General features: G+C 42.4%; 1 protein-coding gene across 1 annotated transcript; it reads left to right on the top strand.

The window, feature by feature from the left end:
- Nucleotides 1–1,466: 1,466 nt before the first annotated feature.
- LOC115363944 (platelet-derived growth factor subunit A-like) lies at nt 1,467–18,921 on the top strand. Its single transcript, XM_030058316.1, has 6 exons — nt 1,467–2,223; nt 2,708–2,804; nt 8,523–8,630; nt 9,773–9,966; nt 15,364–15,490; nt 17,972–18,921. The coding sequence occupies exons 1-6, from the start codon at nt 2,161–2,163 to the stop codon at nt 17,980–17,982; spliced, it is 600 nt and encodes a 199-aa protein (XP_029914176.1). The 5' UTR covers nt 1,467–2,160; the 3' UTR covers nt 17,983–18,921.
- The last annotated feature ends 7,821 nt before the right edge of the window (nt 18,922–26,742 follow it).

Below are 26,742 nucleotides of genomic sequence, written 5' to 3'. Positions count from 1 at the left end.
GGAAAGATGCAAGTGAGGACCATTTTGACTCAGCAAGAAACATTGAATAACCCAATAATTTATCAGTGAATCAGACCAATGATGAAACCCTGTAGACTCTGATATCAAATTTTGTGCTTATTCCACTTTTACTGTCAGTTGAGTCCACGACGTTTTTTTTTTTTTTTTTTTGGTTCTAAAGAGTCCTCAGCTGACCCTTGATCATTTTGGATAGTGCACCTTTAAACTGTTCTTCAGTTTGCTGAGGACCGTCACAGCAGCTCAAGGACCCCTGGGGGTCCACCTGTTTGGTAACCACTGATTTGTCAAGAATGACTCAGTGCAAAAGTAGAATGAACTCGAAGACTTCAAGACTGGCAGCACCACCTATTGTGTGTGTATGTGTTGCTGATGGTGACCTTAAATCCGCTTCTTTAGCACCTGTTGTTTTGCTCTAGCACGCTGTGTTCCCCCTGCTCCCCTCTTCCTCTCCATCCCTTCATCTTTTAAACTCTTCCCATTGCTCCTTTCTCCTCTCTGTTGCTCCTTCCCTCCATCACAAACAGTGCCTGTTGTCATTACCATGCTCCTTGGAGTGTTTTCTCTTTCTCTGTCTGTCGCTCTTGTCTCCGGTCTGGACACTCATTAATGAGCCTTATTACACAGCAGTTAACCACAGACATGGTCACCCATCTGTGTCACTCACTCACTTTCACACACACACACACACACACACACACACACACACACACACACACACACACACACACACACACACACAGGATGGAGAATGAATGGAAACATGGAATTGGAGGGAGAAATAAGTCCAGTGGTTTTCATAGCACTTCATTTGCCAGTGAGGAGGCTCTTATACTTTCGCCTTGCTGAATACAGTGAATAAAAATCAGTTATATGAACAGTCCTTTAGTGTTGCACAAGTACAGCTCAATTTGTTTTCATCATCATCATCATCATCATCATCATCATCATCATCATCATCATATTGTCTGTAAAATTTGAATCTTCTTGAGTCCATGGTCATTAACTTGGCACAAATGGCAAAGTGACTCCAAATGTGATCTTGTGTTTTCTCTCGTTTTGATGGAGAGCAGAATCATAGAGCAAAAATGGACAGAAAATAAATAAATAAATAAATAAATAAAAAACTACAATAAAATTCCAATAGTGAAGATTTTTGAACAAATATTCCCCTTCACTACGCTTGAGATTTACCTCTAAATATCATCACACTGACCAAATAATATCTTTAAATATTAGTCATGATTCGTCTATTCTCCATTTTATCAACAGAAGTGTACTTCATATAGCCAGCTGCACTGATTTGGTGGCAGGGCCATAGGAAAGTAAAATCCAGCGCTCCCACTGTGCTATAGAAGGCGCGCTTGCAGTTTGGAGCCACGGGAGCGCGCACTGCTATATCCTGTGACTGAAAGCATCCCGACTTCATTCACCCCGGAGATCACAGGACCGCTGGGAACTGATGCAAAACTCCCTGGGATAGCGGAGCTGAGATATTTCAGTTTTTTATTAATTCATTTTTTTTGCCTTCACCTCCTCGCTTACAGAGAGAAACTGCATATTTTGGAAGCTCAGGTTTCAAGGATGTGAGCCATTTAATGATGTTAGGCGCATATGAAGTGCCATATTGCATCGCAGGAGGAACAAATGTGTCTGATTTGGAACGGATTCTTTTATGGACAAAGTGACCAAATTCTTGGATCTGTAAATGTAACTAAAAGGAACGTTTGCATACTTTGACACACATGTCCTTTTGCTGGCCAAACGAGGAGTAGGTGGGCATCAACTTGACCTCAATTAAGACTGATTGCTTGGTGTGCAGAAAAAGTGGTTTAGGCTCCTAGACAAAGGCTGTGCAACTGCGATCTCTGATAAAGACCCGCTTTACAGTCACGTTTATATTTCTGGCATTTTGCCCACACTCTTACCCAGAGTGGCTTGAAGTCTAAGCTCTGACTTCAGGAGTGCTAAGATCATATTAGTTTTTTTTTCCACTCCGACCTCACTCCCCAATCAAGGCCGTGGAGGTGGCCAGCCCTTCCGAGGGATGGTTCTGGGTTCCCGGGCTCTGGGAGCGACACTTCGGCTCCTGCATTGGACCTCCGCCCCGTCCTGGTGCCCATGCAGCGGACCTGAGAGGAGATGAGAGCCGCGGTCTACCACCTCCTCGCCGGCTGCCTGTGCCTGTTACGCACTGCTGCTGAGGTAAGCCGCACGGAAATAGACTGTGGTTGGTGTTTGCTGGGTCAGATGCTGCAGTCAGATTTATTTCACAGACAGACGTAATTGAAGTAATTCAAACGCGCTGTAACACGTCGAGAAACCGCATTTATGGTAGCCTAATTGCTGTGCACGCAGCAGATTAAATCCCACTCTCGCTGCGTAATTACGCACAAATGTTAACTCGTTCTGTGCTGCAATCAGCATTATTTATTTATTTATTTATCTATCTATTCACACACTTTCAGATAAGTGCAACAAGTCCTGCGGTGATGCTCTGGGACATGACCACCTCCGACTTGGCATGTGCATATGGAGCCAATTTAATGGTAGTCTGGCACAGCATGACCGGACCAAAATACGCATTAAAAACAAACACGTGAAAATGGATAGATAAATAAGTAAGAACTCCACATGGTGTATGCCCGTCCACAGTAAAATGACTCAACCGTTGCTCTCCCTCCCGCAGGAGTCTCCTCTCCCCCGGGAGCTGCTGGAGCGGCTGTCCCGCAGCGAGATCCGCAGCATCAGCGACCTCCAGCGGCTGCTAGAGATAGACTCCGTAGGTAAAGCGCCTCATTATGATTATGATTATAATATAATACAGCCTCTCTCACCTTTACAAACTTGTATAAGCACCATACCGCCCAGACACCCTCTCACCCATTTATCAAGGCACAGCCCAGGCTCATAGCCAGTGTGTATCTCACCTCTCAAAATAACAGCAATGATGGGTTCTATTTCATTCACATGAGACCTGAAAGAACAACAAATGATGTAGGCAGATCAGACTCCTGCTCAAAGAGTAGGGCTTAACGTAGCTTGACACACACACACACACACACACACACACACACACACACACACACACACACACACACACACACACACACACACACAGCTCCTGGCTGTCAGACCTGAGCCACGCCACCGGAGGCTTGCATGGGCTAGCCAGGCCTGCTGCTCCCTACACACACGCTGCACCTTAAAACACACTGGCTTCAGGTGTTGGCTGATTGTGGTTCAGTGCATGGTGAGGATGCGGAAATGGCACACCAGATGTTGCTCGGAGATGTTGCACCCAATAAACTCCATGAACTCTGGGATACATATTGTCAACCTTTGCTTTGCTCTTCCAGCCACCAGCCTCAGTATAGACTTATGGGAACGAGACATTGGGTTTGAAGGATGGTGTTTTTTAAAGTTCAGGTCATAATTGGAGATATAGGGCATGTTTCCTCTGGAAGAAGAAGCACTTTGCTAGCATTTACGGGTGTTTGGCATGAAAAACAACTTCCAAGCAAACATCAGGCTGTTTTATCATTATTTCATGTGCTCAGGTTTTCCTATGAGTGTTTTCAAATTGCTTTCTGTCAATCACCTGACAGTTGCAGAAGATATGGAAGCCTCTGCCAGCCTCATTGTGCAAACTTTACCTTCAAATCCACATCTTTTTTATTTTTTAAATTGTCTTTCTCGGCGAAAACACCAGTTCATTTCAAGCTAGGCTGGACACTGTGAAGACTGCACTTTTTAGAATGGAAAAAAATACATAAATGTCATGCATGTGGTAGTGTATGATATCATGTTATCACATTTGAGGGTTTTGTGATCACATGTGAAGCATATGCGCTGGTTTATGACCTTATAGATTGCCGGTGATAACATGTTAATTTTCACATCTGAAATATCTGTGTGTCAGAAATACAAAGTAGGCTACATACAGCAAGCAATGCAAAATGATTGGGTGAAATGTAAGCTAGACATGGCCCCAACTGTTATTGACACTGGTATTCGCTTTAATATCAGTTGATGTTGTTGCTTATTATCTCGGTAATAAATCAAACCAGACTGAATTAGTGAGGTGAACAGGAGGAAATAGCTGTGGCATAAAACAGGCTTTATTGCCTTCGTGCCCCGAGTCAGAATATAAATTCCATCCGAGCAAAGTTTTCTGCCCTGAAGTTCTTGTTGCGTGTGAAAAATTGTTGATTCATTTTTCATGTCTCCAGCGCTGAGCGGTGCCACCATTAATCCTGGCATCATTGAGATGCAAATGTCGAGTGTGACGGCTCCCCGGCCCGGTGGGGGTCAAGTGGCTCACTTCATTATGCTGTTGTCATGCTGCCCATTATTGGTTTGAGAGCAAGGCCCGCTGGAAGGCTGCTGTGTTGCTATGTATAATTCATGCTCAAATTCCTGCGTGTCAGGGGGAGAGAGAGGGCGAGAGACACACACACACACATACACACACACATAGAAAGAGAGAGAGAGACGGGGAGATGGGGGGACGGGCTTTGTTGTGCTTCAGAAGCACATTGTGTACGTACACAGGCGTGTGTGTGCGTGACTGCATGCACACACACATGGCAATGAGCCACTGTGCATAGGCAAGAGTGACACACACACACACATGCATGCATGCATGCACACACAGAGGATCCAAATAAAGTGTGAGGGTTTGGCACTCGGAATCAAATTAAAACGGTCCTGCCCAGACATCATTTATACTCATTTCCGGGAATCTCACACTCACACACACACACACACCAATAGAAATACACACCGCACACAACAGGCTTTGCATAGTATTGCATATGAACAAGTCTGTGGATACCCTGCGGTTTGGCAGTGGCAAGTGTTGAAATGGTTTGATGATCCTGTGATCACTTTGGAAACACTTGATTGTCTTTTCCCACACGGTCTGCAGACAGGCCATGCTGATGACACACAGAGAGGCAGGGCCAAGTGGAAAAAACACACAGGCACAGAAATGCAGCCGCCCCTCCTCTGCCGAGTGCCTTTTGCAATCATCAGTTAACCATATCTAAACATCTAATTGGAGTTTCTGTCAGCCTGGTGTGATTTGGGATTTATTAACTGGCCTCTCTGCTGTCAACAGACTTCAAACAAGTTGGGGAATTAATAACTGGCAATCAAAGCTCAACTGGTGGCAGACAGTATTAACAAATTAGCTGCACCCTCAGCCCAGTCGCCAGAGTGAAATGTTACCTCTGTAAATGTTTCTGCAAACCAACAAATATGTTGCGATGTCAGCGTGTCTGAACCAACAACAGGCTTATAAACATCTGAAGCCGAGGTGCAGTGTTGCCAACTTGGCGACTTTCTCGCTAAATCTGGCGACTTTCCAACTCCCCTTGGCGACTTTTTTTTTTTTTTTTTTGACAAATCTAGCGACTTTTCCTGGTGTTACTGGAGACTCTGGTATTTTGGAGACTGACATGAAAGCACGTATCGTTCCTCTGCAGTTCCTGTTGTCAGCGAGCAGCGGGTGCTGCCGCGAGCCCCAAAGTCCTCACAGGTGGTCACAGCCTCGAGCCGCGCGTCAGGAGAGGAGCAGAGAGTAGACCCACCACTCCGCGGCCAGGCAGCAGATGAATCGCGCATGCGCAAAGCCGCCGTTGGTCCCGCCCTTCCCGTAAATTTGTAGTTCTAAAACATATTTAGGATGTTTTTTACTAATTTTTCTCTCTCCTACGACGCTATTTCTCTCCTACAGCGTCCATTACAATCACGTGCAAATTGCCGATTATGCAAATTAAGCGATGACGTCATTTGGCGACTTCTAGCAACTTGCTACTTTCCTTACTGAGGAGCTGGCAACACTGCCGAGGTAGTGGAGCGTGCGTCAGCGTCACGACCGGGAGCATTCACGTGTGTTAGCATGTTAGCTGCTTTAGCCAAGCCCGTTTGCTTCGTGACTTTTGTTAGCCGCCAAAACAACGTGGTTAAGGTTAGGAAAAGCTTTGTCGCCATTCTTGAGGTTAGGAAAATATTGTGGTTAATGTTACAAAGCACTAGCTAGCCTTTGCTAATATCAGCTAGCAAACTTTAGCAAGCAAGCAGACAAAACTTATTTATTTATTTTTTTATTTTTTTTACTTGATTTATCCTCCCCCGCGACCCTTGTGAGGATAAGTGGTTTAGAAGATGAATGAATGAATGAATGGTTTATCCTACGTCATGAAACTTGGAAATGTTAGCTTGCACGTAAATGTATCTTCGGTTTGCAGAAACGTAAAATGGCAACATTTTTTCCCGGCGACTGGGTTGGCAGCGTGCAAGCGCCCAGACGGACGGAGCGTGTCTTTATGTCTGTGCTGTGAGGAAGACCAGATAAATGTTGTTAATGAGTTAGCCCACCTATCTCATGTCCATGTTGTGCACGCATACCCACACGTGCACGTGCACACCTGCATGCTCACACATTTACACACGTCGCACTGAGCACCGAGCCTGTTCCTCAGTCGGCTGAAGAGAGGCTCCTGTCAGAAACATTTCCATGATATGTAAAGCTCACTGACTGCAGCGCCTGGCTGTTTATTAAACATTTATTGGCTGGTTCAGTTTCAATTAAAAGCAGCACATAGTTTCCTACCTTACAAAAGGACATTTGTAGTGGAGCTCAGCTGGGTTTTGAACAGCGCAACCACCACTAGCATTTTCTTTGGCCTCAGTGTAGATTTATTTTGTGCAATATTCAGTATATTTTCAGATTTAACAGCTTTTGTGGAAAAAATGTAAAAAAGAATTTCTGCCAGTTTTGGAAAATCCTCCTCCTCTTTTTTGTCTTTTCCATCTCTCTCTCTCTCTCTCTCTCTCTCCAGCTCTCTCTCTCTCCCTCTTGTCTTCCTCCGTCTCTCTTCACTCTGCCCCCCTCCCTCCACACACACACATTTGCCTGCTGCCATATAAACAGTAGTTAACAGACAGTTATTCTCTCGGTGAGTTCACTGCTGGCACGTTCAAGACTTTTGACTCAGTCGACCACTGATTTAAAATAACTGATCAGGTCACATGACCATGTAAACATCTACAGGACCAAAACTTGCCACAGATTGCCTCTCTCATGGTATAATGTAACCTTTTTAACTATTATTCCCCATTGTGAATGTTTCCTCAAAATCTAAGAAAGTAGCAAACTGTGCACGGCTTAAAAGTTGTACCCAGACAACATCCAATAAGGATTAACGCAGTCAAATCAAATCTCACGCCCTTCACTTTGAAGTTCAAGTGCCGGTGTCTGCTCTTCTCAGGAATATTGTAGGCTCCAGCAGAATAAACAGGGTTTCCACAGATGTAAAGTAAAGTTCTGGTGCCGTGAGGTGGGGTGCTGAAAGAAGTCATGAGAGTCCTTAGAGTGCATTCCTCGGATGCAGCGTGAGTGTTTGTGTATGTGTGTGAAAGTGTGTGTATGACTCAGACAGTGTGTTTGCATGCATGAGTGTTCATCTGTTGATTGAGAATTTCCATGCTTCTGTACGGAGCCTGTAAAGGGACGTGGGCATTGTGTCTCAAAGCTTTTGTGTTTTCCTGAGAAAGGTTTCATGTGCTTTTTTTTTTTTTAAAGAATTGTGTGGAAATCACAAAGAACCTCTGGGTTACTGTACGTATGCCACTTAGTGTAAACAGTGGCTGTTCTGAAGTTGTACTTTGAGCTCGCTTTGGCTTAACATATAACGACATTGGGGCTTTGACTAGTAATCATTATTTTTTACCCTCCTTTTTCCCCCATATGTAATTTTTTTCTCACCCGTGTCCATATGTCTTAACCTGGTTTGTCAAACAACCCAGTTATAGGTTGTAAACATCATAATGTCCCAAACTTCAAATTTCAGCTGCCTGTATTAACCCCTTAAACTCTGATTTCCTTAAACTGTACAACAATATCACATATAGAGCTGCAAATAATGGTTATTTTCATTATTGATTCATCTGTAGATTATTTTCTCAGTCAAACAATTTGCCATTTGGTGCAGAAAATGTCAGAAAATGCTGAAAAATGCAGATCACAATTTCCAGTAGCCCAAGGTGACGTCCTCAAATGTCTTGTTTTGTCCCGACTAACAGTCCGCAACCCAAAGTTAGTTAGTTTACTGTCATAGAGACCTACAGAAATCAGGAAATATTCACATTTGAGAAGCCTGAGTCAAGAGAATTTGGAAATTTTCTTCTTAAAAATGGCTTTAAACCATCAATCGATTATCAAAAAAATTGGCAAATAATTTCATAGTTGGCAACTAATTGATTATTCGACTAATTGTTGCAGCTCTAGTCACATCCATGTTGTGTGTTCTTTTGTGTGTTTCTTTTTTTTTTTTTTTTTTTTTTACTGGGAGTATGTATGTTCTTGTACATTTGCGTTGCGAGTGTGTGCCTGTTTGACGTTGGAGGCTGAGAACGTCCATGAGTCCTGCTGTTTGGACCAGTGCATGTGTGTGTGAGAGACATCTCAGTGTGTGTGTTGTTTTGTCTTCCTACAGAGAACGAGGTGATTGAGGAGGCCAAAGACTTCCTCCACAAGGACTTCTCTCACAGCTACTCTGACCTGAAGAAAGCACACGCACATACCAGACACAGGAGGAGCACCGGTGAGACACACACACACACACACACACACACACACACACACACACATACTCTGGCAGTCCAAAGTGTGTGACTGTGCCCTAACAAGAACTCTGTGTATCTAAGATTTTTTTTTTTTTTTTTAAATTTTATCTCCATATATTTGAACTCTTTGATGCTAAGCTCTCACTGCTGTGAGTCTGCACTGCACCTGTCAATCAAACAGTGTGGGCGGGACTGTGATATATATTTTCTTTCTTGGATTTTCCGTTGACGGAGTTTGAAGTTTCTGTTGGTTTTGCACTTTCGGTTTGGCCATGGTTACCACCACTTCTGCAACTAATGACCCAGTTCTTCCTCTTCTTTATTCTAAACAACATGTTGCTGAGATGTTAAACGCATCACTTCCTGTGTAATAACAGATTTTTCCAGGGCAAAACCTCGGTGACCAGCAAATGTTGAACTACGTATAGGCTGAGCGACTAGTGTGTTATTACTGGGTTATCAGTTGGAGTCGGAGTAAAACATGATATTTATTGGTATGGAAATGTCACTATATCACTGCTTTAGCTCATTTAGTATATAGAGTAATGATCAATGAAATTTAGATACTGAAAAATATCTCTGATGCAATGTAATATGCATACAAGGATGTCATAATATAAACATAAAATGTGCTGAAACAACCACTTGCAAAATAGATTTAAAGGACCATATCGGTGATTTTGAATGTTTGACCCATTTATTATGCAACAAGCCTTTTTTTTCCCCCCCAGAAAATGTGTGGGTACTGAAGATTTCACAAAATATAATCAACATGATTTGATTTTCAATTCTGGATTTTTGGTTGAAACACCAAACTTATGATGTTCTGCTTCTGCAGCTAACAAAGTCCTCGCCATTCATAAACAACAGGACTCATAATTTGCTGCGTAAAGCAGACGTTTCCCTGGGGACTATTTTCCCTGGCAGAGGGCGTATTTCAGAGTTCTCAAATGCTTGTTTTGGGAAAAGATTAGCAGAAATATACACATTAGATTAGATATTACACTAGACATGCACTGGTATGGTACTTTAAGTGTCTGCATCATGTTCCCACAGGTAACACACAGCTTGATACACTGCTTTAAGGCCATTGTAAACTGTCCCTGTTATGCCCTTGCAGTAGTGGAAGAGGCCTTGCCGGCGGTGTGTAAGGTGCGGACGGTGATCTATGAGATTCCCAGGAGCCAGGTGGATCCCACCGCGGCCAACTTCATCATCTGGCCGCCCTGTGTGGAGGTGAAACGCTGCACAGGCTGCTGCAACACCAGCAACATGCGCTGCCAGCCGGCCCGCAAGCACCACCGCACCGTCAAGGTACACTAAAGTAAAGCATACCTGTGAATAGAATACCTCAACATGGCTCTTTAGGGGGCTGTCAACCCCCAGGGGTCCTTGATAGTGTTCCAGGGGGTCCCCAGAAAAATGGGGAATATTTTAATTTCATTATTATTTCACTGAGTACAAGTTAGGCCAATGAAAGAATGTGTAAGAGTGACTGCTCAGTTCACTTTTCACTGTTAATCTGCCAATCTACACTTTACAGTTCTGGGATAACGTAATCTTACCAGAGGGGGTTCCCTGAGACTACACCTTATCAAATACAGGTCCGCGGCCTGATTTGTGTCAGCTTGGGAGTCTTTACACCAAAAAGGAACCACTGCTTTTGGCTAATACAGCAGTCAAACCCTTTTTTTACACTTTAAACAACTTTTTAGAAATGTTCTTAATAGGTTTAAATGACATCTTAAAGATCTCCATGACGACATGGGTCAGTATAGAATCAAATAGCATCAGGGTACAGAAAAGACAAATAAAATATACATACATACATGCAGATGGTGATGAAGGAAAAAAAGATGTGAAGATGTTGGGCCAGCACGAGCTGCTAGAACAGCTTCAGGGCTCCTCGGCACCTCCAAGTTAGTGGAACTCACCTGAAGGGATGGAGCACCTTTCCTCTAAAAGATCCTTTATGTGGAGAGTGATATTACAGCAGTGCTGCAGTGCATAAAGCCCTCAATACAAAGACAGGTGCACATTTGAGAGTTGAGGGGCACTGGTCTCCAGAGATGAGAGAAGAAGTGATGTGGTCGGATGAGTCAGTCTTCATCACATTCTGGACAAGAGACCACTACAGGCCTGAATGCTGGACTCGTACAGTGAGGGGGTCCGCTAGCTCTGTTATGCTGTGGGGGGCGTTTTACACTTGTCCCCTTAGAGGGAAGGCTCACTGCAAATCAACACCAAGTTATTCTGAGTCATCACCTTTATCTAATGATGAAACATGTCTGTGCTGATGGGCGTGGTCTCTTCCAGGGTGATAACACCCCTCATCCAGCAGACAGTTTGATTAGAATCAAACTGATGTAAATCATGATGCTCTGACCTTCACACCACTCACCACATCGCGACCCAGTTTAACACCTAGGGGAGGTTTTGGATTCTTCTCTGAAAACACCAAATGAGGGAATATCTTTTGGAAGAAAGGTGTTGCATCGCTCCAGTAAGACTTTGAGAATCTATGCTAAGGAGCACTGAGGCTGTTCTGGTGGCTCGTGGTGCCCCAACACCTCACTAACACACTTAAAGTGGTATTTTACCTCTGGAAAGATGGTCTTTTCATAAACCTGGGCTCTGTATGCACTAGAACCCTACAATAACCAGAATGCACCGGGCTTGTTGCCTTGGCTGTGAAGCCCGTTTCCATGTCTGAGCTTACTGGAGTAGGAAAAAGTTCTCTTTGACAGCATCTGTTATCTCGAAGAGGAAATGGCACACTCTCACCATCTGAATGTCCAACAAAAGTATAAAATGAGCAGGGGACTCTGGGGTGCAGGCAACATGGAGGGAAGTTAAACGTTTTTCATTTGCATATGCTACCCACACTGTAATGATACAACGCTGGTTAAAAATTGGCAAACTATTCCTTTAATGTTGCTTTTTCTTTTAATTTGTCATCCATCTGTGCATATCCCTATTTTAGACACACCCACTCCTGCACCTGCTAAAAACAATTACTTCCCATAGATAAACCATTGTGTGTGTGTGTGTGTGTGTGTGTGTGTGTGTGTGTGTGTGTGCGTGCGTGCGTGCGTGCGTGCGTGCGTGCGTGCGTGCGTGCGTGCGTGCGTGCGTGTGTGTGTGTGTCTGGCAGTGGCTTAGTCCAGGAACATAATAGCTTCCTTTTGATCTCTGCCAGAGCTGGCAATAAGACTCAGTAAACCCCAGTGGTTCACAGTCACACCCTGCCAACTGGGAGCCCGCTCAAGGTGTGTGTGTGTGTGTGTGTGCATATTGTACACATTGGAAAGGGAACACACCATTAGGATTGAATTTTTCTGATAATGAAGCAACATATAACTTGATACTGATATTGCATACACAATTGTACACGTACAGTTTTCACCTTTATATTACATGTATGTTTATCATAGTGGGATAATAAGTAAAATACAGAAAAATCCATAATAATCATTAACATTATCATCATCATCATCATCATATTTTTATTTATAGGCTAAAATGTAAAAGAGTTTACAAAGCGCTTTACGAGGCGAAATATTAGAAAAATACATATAAAGACTGGGAACTACATTCAGAACTTAAGCTGACTACAAATACAGTTATGTAAAAATCAAAATAAGATTAAAAGGGAGGTAAAGAAAAGGCTTAAAGTGTGCTTTAGGAGGTGATAGCAAATTTCTGTGCTGATGCTGAGAACAAACAAGAGATGGAGAGGCAGCAAAAGAAGGAGATGGAGCTGGATAGAGAGATGATGAGAGGATGGAAGGATGGATAAATGGTATAGGTGTGTGTCACTGTAGGTGGAGAGGGACAAAGAAGAGCGGGAGGAGGAGGAGGAGGAGGAGGAGGGGATCGAATTTGATTCTCTGCGCGTTGGCTTTCTGATACTCAATCTGAGATGAAAGAATCTATCCTTTGTCTGCCCGAAAGGAAATCAAAAGTAAAGTCTACCGCATATCCTCAAATCCACAAACACACACACTCACACACACGCATACACACATACATGCACACACACACACACACACAAGAAAAAATCACACAGCCAGAGGGGATGTTCAGCAGTTTGTGATCTGACAGGGCCAAGGTTAATATTGTGTGTCCGTATGTGAGAAAGAGAGAGAAAGCTAGTGCGTTATGAGAATGTATGTGTATGTGTATGTGTATGTAGTACCTTGGACCATTATTTTTAAGGGGCTCCAGCTAGTCTTAGCTGCCAAAATTAAGATTCACACTCTTCTCCTCGTCAGCCTAATTTCCATCGCAGACAGAGACACTAGAGCGTCACTGTTATGGTTATTTCTGTCTGACAATGGCCCATGCTCGAAGAAAGCTACAGATCGAAAGGATATGATCACTTCACAATGAGAGGAATATTCTGGAACTCCAATAGTCCAAAAAATGTCCCATGGGACCGAAAGTCCATTAGTTATCCCGAAAACAAACACCCATTGCTCCTGAAGTACACCCTCTGGAGTTGTTGGAGTTCAGTGGCTGCTGCTGTTATTCTAAGTTTTGCACTCCAGTTTACCTTTACCTTTACCTGAGCAAACCCCTGCCTAAACTTGATGACATTAATGGAGTGAACTATAGGGGTTTTGGAATAACGGGCATTTGTTTTCAGGATAAGGGGCCATCAGTCTAATGGGACGTTTCTGGACAACATGGCTTTTGGAATAGTGGCTCATTGGATCAAGGGCACTTGTGTGAGGTCAGGGTCCCGCTGACTTTCAAAATAAATTCCACTCTGGAGCAGGCTTTTCCAAAAGTTGTGTTTTCAGTCACCCAAAACATTTTTTTTTTCTGTGAGAACAGAAGGCTAAAATGGTATGGAAAAAGATACATTATCAAAAAAGAAAACTGTCCCCAGAGTTTTCTGCAGCTCGTGGTCTGACTGGGGCTCTGCAGGTGCAGGTCCCAACCTCAGCTGAACCTCCCGCCTGAGCGCCTGTTGTTTTATCTCTCTGCTGCCACGGTCTCTGAGTCTGTTCAGACTTGAACCAGAGAGGCTTGTGCAATCAGTCCTGAAGCTCCTCTTGGCTCCTGTTCCAGGATATCAGCGTCAGTGTGTAGTGTGTGTGTGTGTGTGTATATGTCAGTGTTTGTGCATGTGTGTATTGGTACAAGTATGTGAATGGGTGCCTGTTTGTGTATCTGTGTGTGCGTGTGTGTGTTTGTGTGAAGGAGAAAGAAGAAGGGGCGAAGAGAGATTTCTTATCATATGTTATTGCTTATCATGTATGCAGGAAAATGTCTTGTGAGCAGCAAGGGTGAGCAGTTCAGCTTTTTCTGTTTTATGAGCACTCACAGACAACAGAACCTAACATTTCCCCAAAGAGCCTTTATATGAGAGCATGCATTAAGCTGGACGCCTCTTCTGCTTAGACAGATTGACAGATTGACATTTGTTGTCATTTGTCAACAGCGTGATGAAGAAAATTGTGTCTGTGTGATGCAATGCTGATGGGGACAAGGTCTTTGCATATTCAGTATTATTGGTAGAAATGATTTCACTGTTTTTTGGTTAATATTGTGTGTCCGTAATTTATGTATATTTAGACAAAGCCGCTCCATCTCTGCCAGGACTTACTGCGTCTTGTAGTAAATTTTCAAATATGTTTAGGGCCAATTGTGAATGCAAGTACGTGTTAAAGAAACAACATAATTTAGTTTCCCAGACCTTTTTGATTGTCAATGCAAAATACTGCCACAAAATGTCAACTACCTGTAGCTTCGGTCCAAACAATCAGCATCGGCCACCAAAAACTCTTAGTTGAAGACCCATTTCCTGCTTCTGTTGGCATCATGTGACTCTCTGATCCTAGAAGTCTAACAGACTCAGCATTCAGAAACCTTTTGTCTCAGGCTCCTGAGATTCAAACATGCAGTCCATTTCAAATAATAGAGGCGGCGGATGAACACATGGTGTCTGCAGGCGTTCCAAGGGGCCATTCATGCAGAGAGTTTTCTGCAAAAACGCCATCATCACCTCCGTCAACCGAGTTGGACAGGCTCACGTTTCCATCCCATTCTGTGTGTTTGTTTGTGGTCACGCTGATTGGCCAAAGCGGGGCGTGGCAGTGGGCGTGGCTCCACAGTAAAATGCATGTAACTCCCTAATGCATGCATGCAACATGGTGAAACTTGGTGGAAAGGTTAGTCAGGGGCCAAGGAAGAAGCGATTCCCTTTAAACACCAAGTAGCCAAAGAGCTGTGTGGTGGGCGTGATGAACTTTTGGTGAATATCCATCATGTGAAACTGGCAGATCTTGCGTGGTGTTTGACGATATGCGATTTACTGAGTGCTTTCTAGTTTCCCTTGTAAATGATGCTTCCCACATGTTGCCACCTGACATACTGTATTTAGTATCCAACGTAGCTAGCAACTGTTGCTATAGGGAAAGTTCTACATATGCTATTTTGCAAGTATTATACAAATATTAATAAGTGTAGGTTACTTGCTTGACAAGTCTGAATCTGCTCAATATCTCACCAAGGCATTCATTTACCCCATCCAAGTTATGGAGCTTTGTTTGAATCAACTTTACCAGACCTTGAAAGTTGACAGTTTACATGCCAGAAAAAACAAGGATTAAGTGATTTCCCCAGCATTTTATTGAAACCTCTCTCTCTCTCTCTCTCTCTCTCTCTCTCTCTCTCTCTCTCTCCCTCTCTCTCTCTCTCCAGGTGGCGAAGGTGGAGTACGTGCGCCGGCGTCCCAAGCTGAGGGAGGTGCAGGTGAGGCTGGAGGAGCACCTGGAATGCATGTGCACCAACAAACGCCACATCAGCCAACACTCAGACACAGACAATGGTGAGCATATGTGTGTGTGTGTGTGTGTGTGTGTGTATACAATATATTAGAATGAAGAGAGTGGGAGATTTGTGTGAGCATCTGTGTGTGAGTTAAAGATAGATTTGTCTGTGTACTTGCATATCTCTTTGTATGTACTTGTGTGTGTGTGTGTGTGAGCCCATTTCCCGTGTGAATGGCGCTGCTGTCTGAATGTGTCTCCCCACACTGATGGGAGCTGATAACAGATCTCAAGTATTTACAGTGTTTTTCCTCACTACTTAAATTATACCCTCCCGAGGGCAACTATAGCCCACACTCTGCCCCCCTCCCCCCACCCCTCCAAGTCTCCTTCCTCAACCACAGACACGTGCACAAAGAGCAGTTTCCTCTCTGTTCATTTAGCGGCGGTGCACCACCACATCAAAGAGATCACCACCGCTGCAGGAGAAAAGGGGAAATGAGAATAAACATTGTCCTTGCGTCATATGCTTATGCTTGCATATTGCGCACTATTATCTAACGCTAGAAAAGTCCAAGTAATGATTATATCATGATTAAAAAACATTTTTTGCAGTAGAACCTCAACGTGAATCATGACTTTTGCTGAAACAGCATCAGACAAATGTAGAGCTGTCACTCAAAAAGAACCACAGCTGCATAAAAATGACAAAGGGAATACCGCAAAGAGGAATGGCAACAAGAACAAAGCTGAAAAATGATAGCAATAAATTAAAAAAAAAAATTAAATCAACTGCACCTGTTGTCCTCCGCTAACCTCAACAAACAGAAATGAGTAATAGTAGCTGTTAGCTTGTTAGCAGGGCATGCCGATAGTGTGCTGTTCCTGGATATAAATAAACCAGTAGCTCCACTGTCGCTCTTTCAGTTCCAGCAAATGGAATATTTTCACTTTGCTGGGCAGTTGGTTGGTCTTACCATATCTTTTCCCTACAAGGGGAGCTAAAGCCCTCCTGGTCCTGCTGGAATGGATTAAAACTCCATTTGATCATATTATTAACTTTTAGAACCTCACAGGTCTTGGGGGATGATGAAGATGTTACTCAAGAGCAGTGTTGGGACCAATTACTCACAAAACTAATAAGTTACAATTACTAATTACTTCTGTAAAAAAGTCATTTTGATTACTACTCAATTACTGCTGCAGAAGAGTAATTCAGTTACTATTTTTATGATTACTTTTTTTCTTTTCTTAAATCCTCTTATTAATGCACATATTTTTGCGTTGCTGTTGCAGTGTGGACATTGCTGTCAAATTTCATCTATCATTGTCAGTGTTGGGCACGTTACTTTGAAAAAGTAATTCATTATAGTTTAAAGTAGTGATGCCAGCTTGTCCGGGTGGGGAATTGAACCCTCGGTCTTCTGTACGGCAGGCAGAGATACTATCCGCTCTGCCGTTGGGGAACACGTACGGTTCTTGTAATTTGTGCTCATTCTCCATGCATGTTGATAAGTTACGAAAAACTGCAAAGTCCGACCGGTTTGAAAATTGACACACCGCTTTTTTTCCACAAGATGCACATTTTTTGAATAGGATAATAAAATAATAATAATTATTAGTAGTAAGTAACGGCTAGTAATGGCACATTTTATTGTCAGTAGCGGTAACGGCGTTACAACGGGGGAAACAGTAATTTCTTTGATTACTCGTTACTGATAAAAGTAACGCCGTTAGTAACGCCGTTTCTTTGTAACGCCGTTACTCCCACCACTGCTCAAGAGTGACACTAAATCCCACTTTTTAACTGGGTTCACCATCTCTGTACGCCTGGAGAAAGCGGATGCATGCATTGTGCAAAAAGATGTTGCAGCTCTCTATCAGTGCATTTACATGCACACTAATTTTCCACTGTTACTCCGAATATGGCAATAGTCCTAATTTCATATGGTTTATGTAAACAGCATATTCCGGTTAGATATTACCAATTAAGCCTTTTTCCAAGTGTAGCATTTTCCAATTAAGACATGTGAGACATGCTGATATTATGCAGGTTGTAGGAGCATTCTCTGGTCATCTATACAGCACAGCTGGCCTATGCATCTCAAATGTAGTTTTTACCGCAGTTTGCCACATATGGCCTCCTGGCCTTTTACAGTCAGCCCTGTGTTGTGAACAAATCAAGCAGCCAACGGTTCGCAAGGCATTCACAAAACAAAAATCCACATTTCTGGTCGGAAGGAGAGAAACACCTACTTTTAAACATTATGAAAGGCTTGGATATCAGCTGGTTTTTGGAGTTGTGGAAACATCGCAACACTGACCTTTTCAATCATGTGGTTGACTGATTGAAAAATGGAAGCTGTGTTCACATGGTCGAACAAGTCGGAGTATGCAAACGGGAATATGTTTGGAATATTCATCTTTATTAGTTTATCTTAGTACTAGTCTTTTTTGGAATAAGTGCAAAAGCCAGAATGTTTTGTGCAGTTTGTTTAATTTTTGCATGCCGAGCTAACGCCTCATTGTTCACTCAACAGGTATCAGGTGAGGGGAGGTGGATGGATGCGTGGAGGAGAGGAGGAGGAGGAGAGAGAGAAGAGGACGGGCTGTAGAAGAAAACAAGAACAAGCACCTTTTGCCTCTAACGTCTCAGCCGGCGACCATGAAGCTGCTCTGGAGCGTCAGCTAAACACCTCCGTCTTTTCACCCGACAACTTCTTCTTGAATGACCCGTGTGCCACAGGAGCTCTGGAGGTTTGAGGAAGGACGAGGTTCACTGCTCCTATCCCGGCACAGCCATGTGCATCAGACGGACTGTAACCATTCAGCTCTGGACCGGCGAACTTTGTGGTTTGGATTGGGAAGGAAAAAGAGGATCTCTGAGTCGCATCAAACCTTCGCCTTGGCATGTTACTAAGAAAACTGAAAGAAACAAATCAAACTGGCTGACTGTTTGTTTGCAGGGCGTCATCACTCGAAGCGGCTGTGGACGGTTTATGAATAATACAACTGGAAGGAGTGGGATGCATTCTGGGATACTGGAGCACTCTTGTGGTGTCTTGTTCCTGCTTCAGGGTGTGAACTGCGTGGTGGGATTATAAACGAGGTGGAATCCTCCTTTGAGGTGTTCTAGGAACAGTGACTGGGATTAGGTTTTGTATTCCAAGATTTACTCTTCGTCTCAAACAGCAAAACACACACACACACACACACACACACACACACACATGCTCATATATTCTCTTATTTTTATAACCTCTCATTTTCTATCGCTGTCATTTTCTTTACTGGCATTCCGTCTGCATAAAGGATGGAGAAAAAAAATCTTCTGTACATGACGCTGATACTAATAAACTATTTATATGGATAGCAGGAGGCTGTAGTGATTGGTATACCTGCCCGCAAGCTTTTGGCGAGGCAGGAGGGTCGCAGAGAGCGACGAGGACTTGACTCTGAAACATGAGCAGATTCATTTGATTTCTCTTAAAAACACAAGAAAAAGGCAATGAGCAGCTTAACAAGAAAAATGACCCAAAATTAGCAAGAAATTAATCGAAAGTTACATGACAATGAAAGAAAGAAATGAAAAGAGAAGAAAAGAAAGGAAAAGAAAGGAAATGGAAAAAAAGAACCAAAAAAAGAGAAAAGAAAAGAGTAAAACAACCAAAACAAACAAGGCAATTATCTGGAATTGAGTTTTTTTTCCCCTGTAACACAATTTAAAATAATAATATATAATTTCTGGACATGTTTTCCTTTTTGGGGATGATTTTGTCATTTTCTCAATCTCTCTCTTTCTTTCTGTATCCTTTTACTAATTTCTTGTAAATTTAGGGGTATGTTCTTGTTAAGTTGCTCATTGCATTTTTTCCCCATGTGTTTGAAAGAAAGGTTTAAAGCAAGAGACTTAAAAGGGTTTAATGTTTTCATTTAAACACAAGATATCTGACGTCCATCCAGGTTTCAAGATGTGTGTGTGTGTGTGTGTGTGTGTGTGTGTGTGTGTGTTTCAGTGAGATTATGGGCAGGATCATGATACTGAACCTAAAACCCCTGTGAACCTTGTGTAACTGAGAATGACCTCCACCTCCTGTCTTGTATACACACACACACACACACACACACACACACACACACACATACATACACATACATACACATAAAGCTGGAGGGAGAGAAGGGTGCAAACACAGTGCAGAAACCCGGGCTAACAGGTAATTAATCTGACGCTGGTAGTCATAGAGCAGCAGATGTTATTCCAAAGTCAGGTTGAGGAAGTGATAACTCTGCGGGTAACAGGAAGGTCAGTGTTTTTGGAAGTGACCTCATCCCGTGACTCGCAAATGCTGGGAGATGTGGAGGAGAAGGTGACTTCATATCAAAACACAGCAGCTTTCAGCCGCTCATTGATTTGGAGCTTGCTCATACACTTCGCATTGTTGTGATATTGCAGTGAAAGTCATCTTACTGGCTTTAAAGAAATGACAAAACACACAGAAGTCCTTGTTTTACTGTGAAGAGGATAGACAGTCACATTATGCTTACAGTACATTTTAACTCCTCAACCCTACTGCTCCCATTGGTGCACAGCCAAGCTTTTTTCAGACCCACAGAACTATATTTTAAATTCTAGTGGAGATACCAAGGTTTCCAAATATACCAAATATGCACTACTGAGTTCCAGGGAAATGTGTATAAAATTATGCACAAGACATCTAGATGTTTTCTATTTGATGTAATGCTGCAGCCATGAAACATTTTGGGTTTGAAGATTTCACTCAGTAGAAATGTGATGTAGCTTCAATGAAGCTGCAACCAGCAGATACAGAATATGTTTGTGACATTGTTATACAGTGTGGATAAGGTGTTTTTCCAACCTTGAAGGTCGGCTTTCGGATTCAGCTTCCTGGCCCTCCACCTTTAGAAGCAACCAACAATGAAGTAGATGGGGCATGTATCTATGTTCAGTTCCCAGGGTCCTTTGGTCTCAAAGTCCTATGTTCCCAGGGTCCTAAGTTCCTAAGGTACTATGTTCCCAAGGTCCTATGGTCCCAACGTCCTATGTTCCCAGGGTCCTAAGTTCCCAAGGTATTATGTTCCCAGGGTCCTATTGTCTCAAGATTGTATGTTCCCAGGGTCCTATTGTCTCAAGATCCTATGTTCCCAGGGTCCTATTGTCTCAAGATCCTATCTTCACAGTGTCCTATGGTCTCAATGTCCTATGTTCCCAAGGTCCCATGTCCACAGAGCCCTCTGGTCTCAAGCTCGTATATACCTAGTGTCCTATGTTCACAAGGTCCTGTGTTTCCAGGGTACTGGGGAACATAGGACCCTTTGTCATGCTCCTATAATGTGCCATATAAATTTTGGGAACACAGGACCCTGGGAACATAGGATCCTAGGATATAGCAGCTATGTGCATGGTAAAGAAATGAAAGCCGGTTTCCCTAATTCCACACTGATCTACAGGGAGAAAATAGCAGAAGAGTTACACCAAAAGGAAACACTTACATTTCTATTTTACATTTTAGCCATTTATCTGCCTTTCACAGAGCAACATACAATGAATGCACTAGTGGGATAATCTTCATTTTCTTAGATCACCAACATGCCCCAACAGGAGAAGCAATAAAATATTCCAGTTTCCAACATAAACCACAGCTACAGCTTTAACATGTATCTACCAAGATCATAATTGCTTTGCTTTATCCATATTAAAATATTTTTATGTAACAGCCTCTCTGGTTTGGGAAGAGCAGCCAATTAACAAGCAGGGAAATAGAGAGGAGATTGTACACTTTGGTTTTTTAGGAGGACGTGATGTTATTCCTTTCCTCTTCCAAACCCAGAGCCACGCTGTGGTTCCACGCAGCTTTGCACCACTCTCAAACAGCTCTTTATATTTCATATGTCAAATGTTAATTAGGTCGCGCTTAACCGGCCATGACTGCGTTAGCATCACGGCATTGACTTCGTTCTGGACGAACGGGACAGAACAAATGTTTGTTGGCCTGCGGTGATGAAAAAGGAGGCGAGGCAGACAGTCGGGGTGACTTCACGCTAGCTTGAGGTTGCGTTGTGTAACTCACTTTGCCAGCATATTGCTCTTGGAGGACCTGGTGTAAACCGTGTGTAGACATTGGCCAATATGGTAACCAGAGTGGCTACTTAGTGTAAATACATAAACTTCATAATTGAGTAGCTGCACAAAGGGAACATTGTGCATGAAGCCCACAGTGCAAAAAAAGGGGGAAAAAAGCTTTGCCTCCAAAGATTTTTGGTTCCAATCTGTCAAATGTGCCTTAGCGAGTCGCATGCTATGGCCTCGTCTGCTGTGTTCTCAGAGTGAGAGGACGGCGCTTCTGTTAACCCTTTGAGCAAACTGGCCGGACTTCTTTCAAAACCATGGGGGAAAAAAAGGCAATGAGCAGCTTAAGAAATAACACAAATATTAGGGAAGAAATGAATAGTTAGAAAAAAAATTTAATTGCCCAAAAATCTGCCAAAAAAGTACAAAAAAGTAAAATAAATAAATAAATAAATAACAAATAAAATAACAAATAAATAATAAATACTTTTAAATAAATAAATACAACAAGCAAGGGAATTACCTGAAATTAATCAGCAAAAAAGTCCTGAAAATTAGAAAATAAAATAAAACAAGAATATGACCTGAAAATATATATACCTGAAAAACGTATTTTTTCTGTAACATAACTTAAAATATACAATAAATATATAATTATCATAATTATAAAGATAGTGTTGTAGTTGTCTGGACATCCATTGTCGAGTTGTATTATTTATTTATTTATTTAGTTATTTATTTATTTTCAGGTTATTTTCTTTCTTTCATTTGTTTTCAGGTTATTTTCCTGTCACTTTTTACTAATTTCTTGCAAATTTTCAGCTTATTACTTGGTAAATTGCTCCTTGTCTTCTCCCCCGTGTTTGTGAGACATTCAAGCTGGTTTGTTCAGGTTTAGAGTTAAATGCTTGTGTTTAAATGCTTAAAGGTGTCTGGGTGCAGCCTCAAGGGGTTAAATGCTTTAAATATGAGCTAAATATAGGCAAGAGAAAGTATCATGTGGATATAACAGAGTGAAACCCAGACGGCTGCGAGAGAGGGAACAAAGAGCGAAAGAGAAAGACAGAGACAGATGGGGATAAGATTGTGTGTAAGACGGCCTGAAAGGTGAGAGGGAGGAAATGAAAACACACGAGGTGGAGGACAACCAATGAGCGTGTGTGCACGACGGAGACGTAGTGAAAGTGTGTCTTTGTGTGTGAGAGAATGGAAGTGGGTTTGTGTGTGTGTGTGTGTGTGTGTGTGTGTGTGTGAAAGTGTGAGAGAGCGAGAGAAAGGAGGAAACCCCATCTCTCTAAAGCTCTGTTAAGCAGATTAACAACATGCAAGCTAAAATGCTGAACGCTCCGCAGGTCAAGCACAACCTGATATAAGGCAATGGAAGTGGAACTCGCCCCCGGCCACAGATCTCAGGTCAGATTACCTAACATCCTATTCATAACCTCAGCCATTAAGGACCTGAAAGAAAAATCTGATTCTGGGTCAGTGGGTTTTTCTGGAGAGCTGCCCTCAGGCCCCGTGGCCACTGTCCTCTGGTCTGAATTTGGCCCACCGGAGTGGGATTTTTCCCTCTCTCTTTCTCTTAATCTCTTTCAGTCTCTCTCTCTCTTTTCCTCTCTCCGCCCTGTTTGTTACACACATGCTCACACACACTTTCATTCTTCCTTTTGCATTCTGAACTTTTAGTTTGATTAAAATTGCTAGCAAGCAATACAAAGCCAGTTATTGCCGAAGCAAAAATCAAATAAAAAAACACAGTGCATGATCTCTCTCACTCTCTCTCTCCCTCTCTCTCTCACTCTCTCTCTATCAGTTTCACTTAACAACCCCCCCACTCGTGAACAACATACACAAATGTTAATCTGAATCTGTGTTTCCGAGCCATGACCTGAAATTAACACAGATTAATTCACACAATAGCTCCACTTTGCTGTCGTCCCTTCTGGACACAGAGTGTGTTTAACACTGTGCCGCTCTGAGAGACACACTCACGCCTTTACGGAGTCATGAGATGGTGACAATGAAAACTTTAATCAGATGGGATAAAATGCAGAAACTTGTAACAAGCTGGAAAAGGTTTTTTATTGAAGAAATGAATAAACAAATAAAATTACAAAAGTTTAAAGGACCATAGCAGTGATTTGGCATGTTTAGCCCAAGATCTATAAAATGTATATACTTTACATTTCTGCTAATCTTTTCCCAAATCAAGCAGACGTATTTCAGAACTCTAAGATCATCTTTCCTCCCTTTTATCCAGCCATTGGTTTCCATTCATTCCACTACGATATGAAAATGAACTTTCAGAGATTTCAGACTTTCTTCACTCCAGTATTCCATCACCAAAATAAAGTCGTCCACATTAGTTTTCCTAAAAGCAGCAGCACTGTTGGGTTTTGATGACTTGAAACTGGATGGAGTGAAACGGTCCCTCCACCAGGGAAAATAGTCCCCGGGGAAACATTTACGTCACACCGACAATTATCAGTTGTGTGATTTATGAACGGTCACAACTTTGTTAGCCGCAGCAGCAGAACATCATAACCAAATATTCACATTTGAAATTGGAGGGATTTTGATTATACGTTGTGAAATCTTGCAATGTACAAAACGGGTAGTAAATGAGCCAAACATTTAAAATCACTGATATGTTCCATTGAGGAATGCCAATACAGCATATCTAACTATATACATATATTATTATATTATATTATGTTACTCATTATTGTGCATATCATGTATTATATTACTCATTTATTTTATGTCCTGACCATAACCTGTTCCAAAGAAAAAAGTCAGTTCCCACACCGTGTTCACCTCTCAACTGGCTTTTTTCTTTGGAATTGGATCTTCAAGGACTTTGGTTCCCTGCACCACACAATAAAAAAATTACAAGCCTCATTAGTTATATTATCAAAGACCCTTTTGTGGCAAAGGAGCAGTCATTTGTGTCCACAACAGCATAATTGCTTCAGATATTAACATCGGGAGATGATATTGGACAATTGGACGGTTCTTTTTTTTTCTTTTTCTTTTTCTTTTTGTTTTTTTTTTTTTTGGCTTTATTTTTGATCAAATGAAGCAGATTGAGACAGGCAAAGTAGGGGACAGGCTTGTAGCCGAGGACTTGGATTTGACCCTGTTCATACCAAGACATTACAAGAAGTCAGTGCATCCCGGGATTCTCAGAGTTTTATTTTGGTGAGGGTGAAAAAGCCCCTGAGACAGCATCTGGACCATGAAGACCCACTACATTTCACCTCTGAAACCCAGGCTGATGTCATTCTGTGGAGGGATAGCTCTTTCAAACATGCAACAGAACAATGAATACATAAAATCCGCAAAGAAAATAAGCTTTTACAGACTGTTTATGCAGCTTCATAGTTGGGATGAAACTCTATCACATCTACAATGGATGACATGACCGCTCACTGGCAAATTGGTGTATTGGTGTGCACAGGTGCACAAATAGATAGGGCTACATGAAGACACAGATATGGCTTTGTTACATATGACACATCCTGTTCCACTAGATCAACTCACTGCACCCCGCTGCGCTCCTACTGTTCTGTTTTCTTTCTGCGCTGAAGCACAACTCCATCTTGATTAAAAGTAAACAGTCTCTCTCCTCACTTTCTCTGTCCTCTTCCCTGTTCTCCTCCTTCCCCGTCCATGTGTCACACCGAGGTGCTTTATGGACACTCATCTTACCAGACAAACACTTCCACTTCCCACTGTCGAGAAATTCCCAGCCTGCTCCCACCACTGGAAACAGGGATACTAAATGCTGAGGTTTGGCATTGCACAATCAGGGCCTGAAGATTTACTAGACTGGGAAAACTTGCGGCTGAGGTCAAGCTGAGGTTTTGGTGCTGCATGTAAGAAAAATCCTACAGGGTTATCGGCGTTTTTTTGGCAGTGGATGCTGAGCCACGTTCCGCAGGATTCCTGTCACATTACATGGATGCTTTATGGTTTTTTAAGATTACCTTAATGGTATTTCTGCTTGTGAAGACCGTCTGCAGAGGAGAGAGAAACACGACACACAACAAAGTCACGAGTCAGATGCAAACCTGACATTGTGAGTGAGATGTGCATGGCTCAGACAATAGAGGAACCACCAGTGCACTGCAAAAACTCAAAATCTTACTAAGATTATTTGTCTTATTTCAACTCAAAAATGTCTTATTCCTAGTCAAAATATCTCATTACACTTAAAATAAGACATGATCACCTCAGAAGTAACTTGTTTTTAGACAATTGTCTCTTGTTTCAAGTGGAAATTTGCTTGTTTCATTGGCAAAATTTGTTTCTTGTTTCTAGCTAATTTTCACTTATTTCAAGTGAATTTTCACTTTTTCCACTGGCAAATTTTGCCAATGAAACAAGCAAATTTTCACTTGTTTCAAGTGAATTTTCACTTGAAACAAGTGAAAATTGTCTAAAAACAAGTTACTTCTGAGGTGATCATGTCTTATTTTAAGTGTAATGAGATATTTTGACTAGGAATAAGACATTTTTGACTTGAAATAAAACAAATAATCTTGGTAAGATTTTGCGTTTTTGCAGTGTGAGAGCGCACTGGGGCTCAGGCACTACTACTGAGCCATGAAGTTGGACTCCAAAGAGAAGAATTTACGTCCCGGGCCTTGATACTTGATACAATATAGGATGAGGCACATTCTTTATCCTTTGTAATTGTCTTTCTGGCTTTACATCAATATTAAGACGACTTTAATCCAACTACTTGGCATTAGTATGGCCTTAATTTATGAAAGCAGGCTCTCAGTTTAGTTCAGTGCAAATCCATGAATCCATTTCAATTGTCTTGATTTATACATTTGCATACTATTTCATTCTGGCTGGCCAACATCTTCAAGTTGAAATGTAGACCCGCTCTCCCAAGGTCCCATGCATTCCCACTGCTGCAGTTCTGTGGCATCACCCTCCGGCTGCAAGGTCGGGCAGCTCTCCACTTCGGATGTTGGACGCTGGCATGTCATATTACGAAGCAGGGCATGACAAAATGATGTTCTTCCTGTAACCAAGCATAACAAATCCATCTCTACATGTCAGTTGGAGCCATTTCCTCTGTTTGTGCAGCACCCCCTTCCTGTTTTCCTCCCTGAGGCTCCTCAGGTAAACCATCAAACATCAGAGAGTGCCAGCACGTCTTCAAAACACGCACACACACACACACACACACACACACACACACAC

The sequence above is a fragment of the Myripristis murdjan genome, chromosome 1 (assembly GCF_902150065.1).
Source record: "Myripristis murdjan chromosome 1, fMyrMur1.1, whole genome shotgun sequence".
In the NCBI taxonomy this organism is placed as follows: domain Eukaryota; kingdom Metazoa; phylum Chordata; class Actinopteri; order Holocentriformes; family Holocentridae; genus Myripristis; species Myripristis murdjan.
The sequence above is the reverse complement of the archived record's forward strand: the minus strand, read 5'-3'. Positions and strand labels throughout refer to the sequence as shown.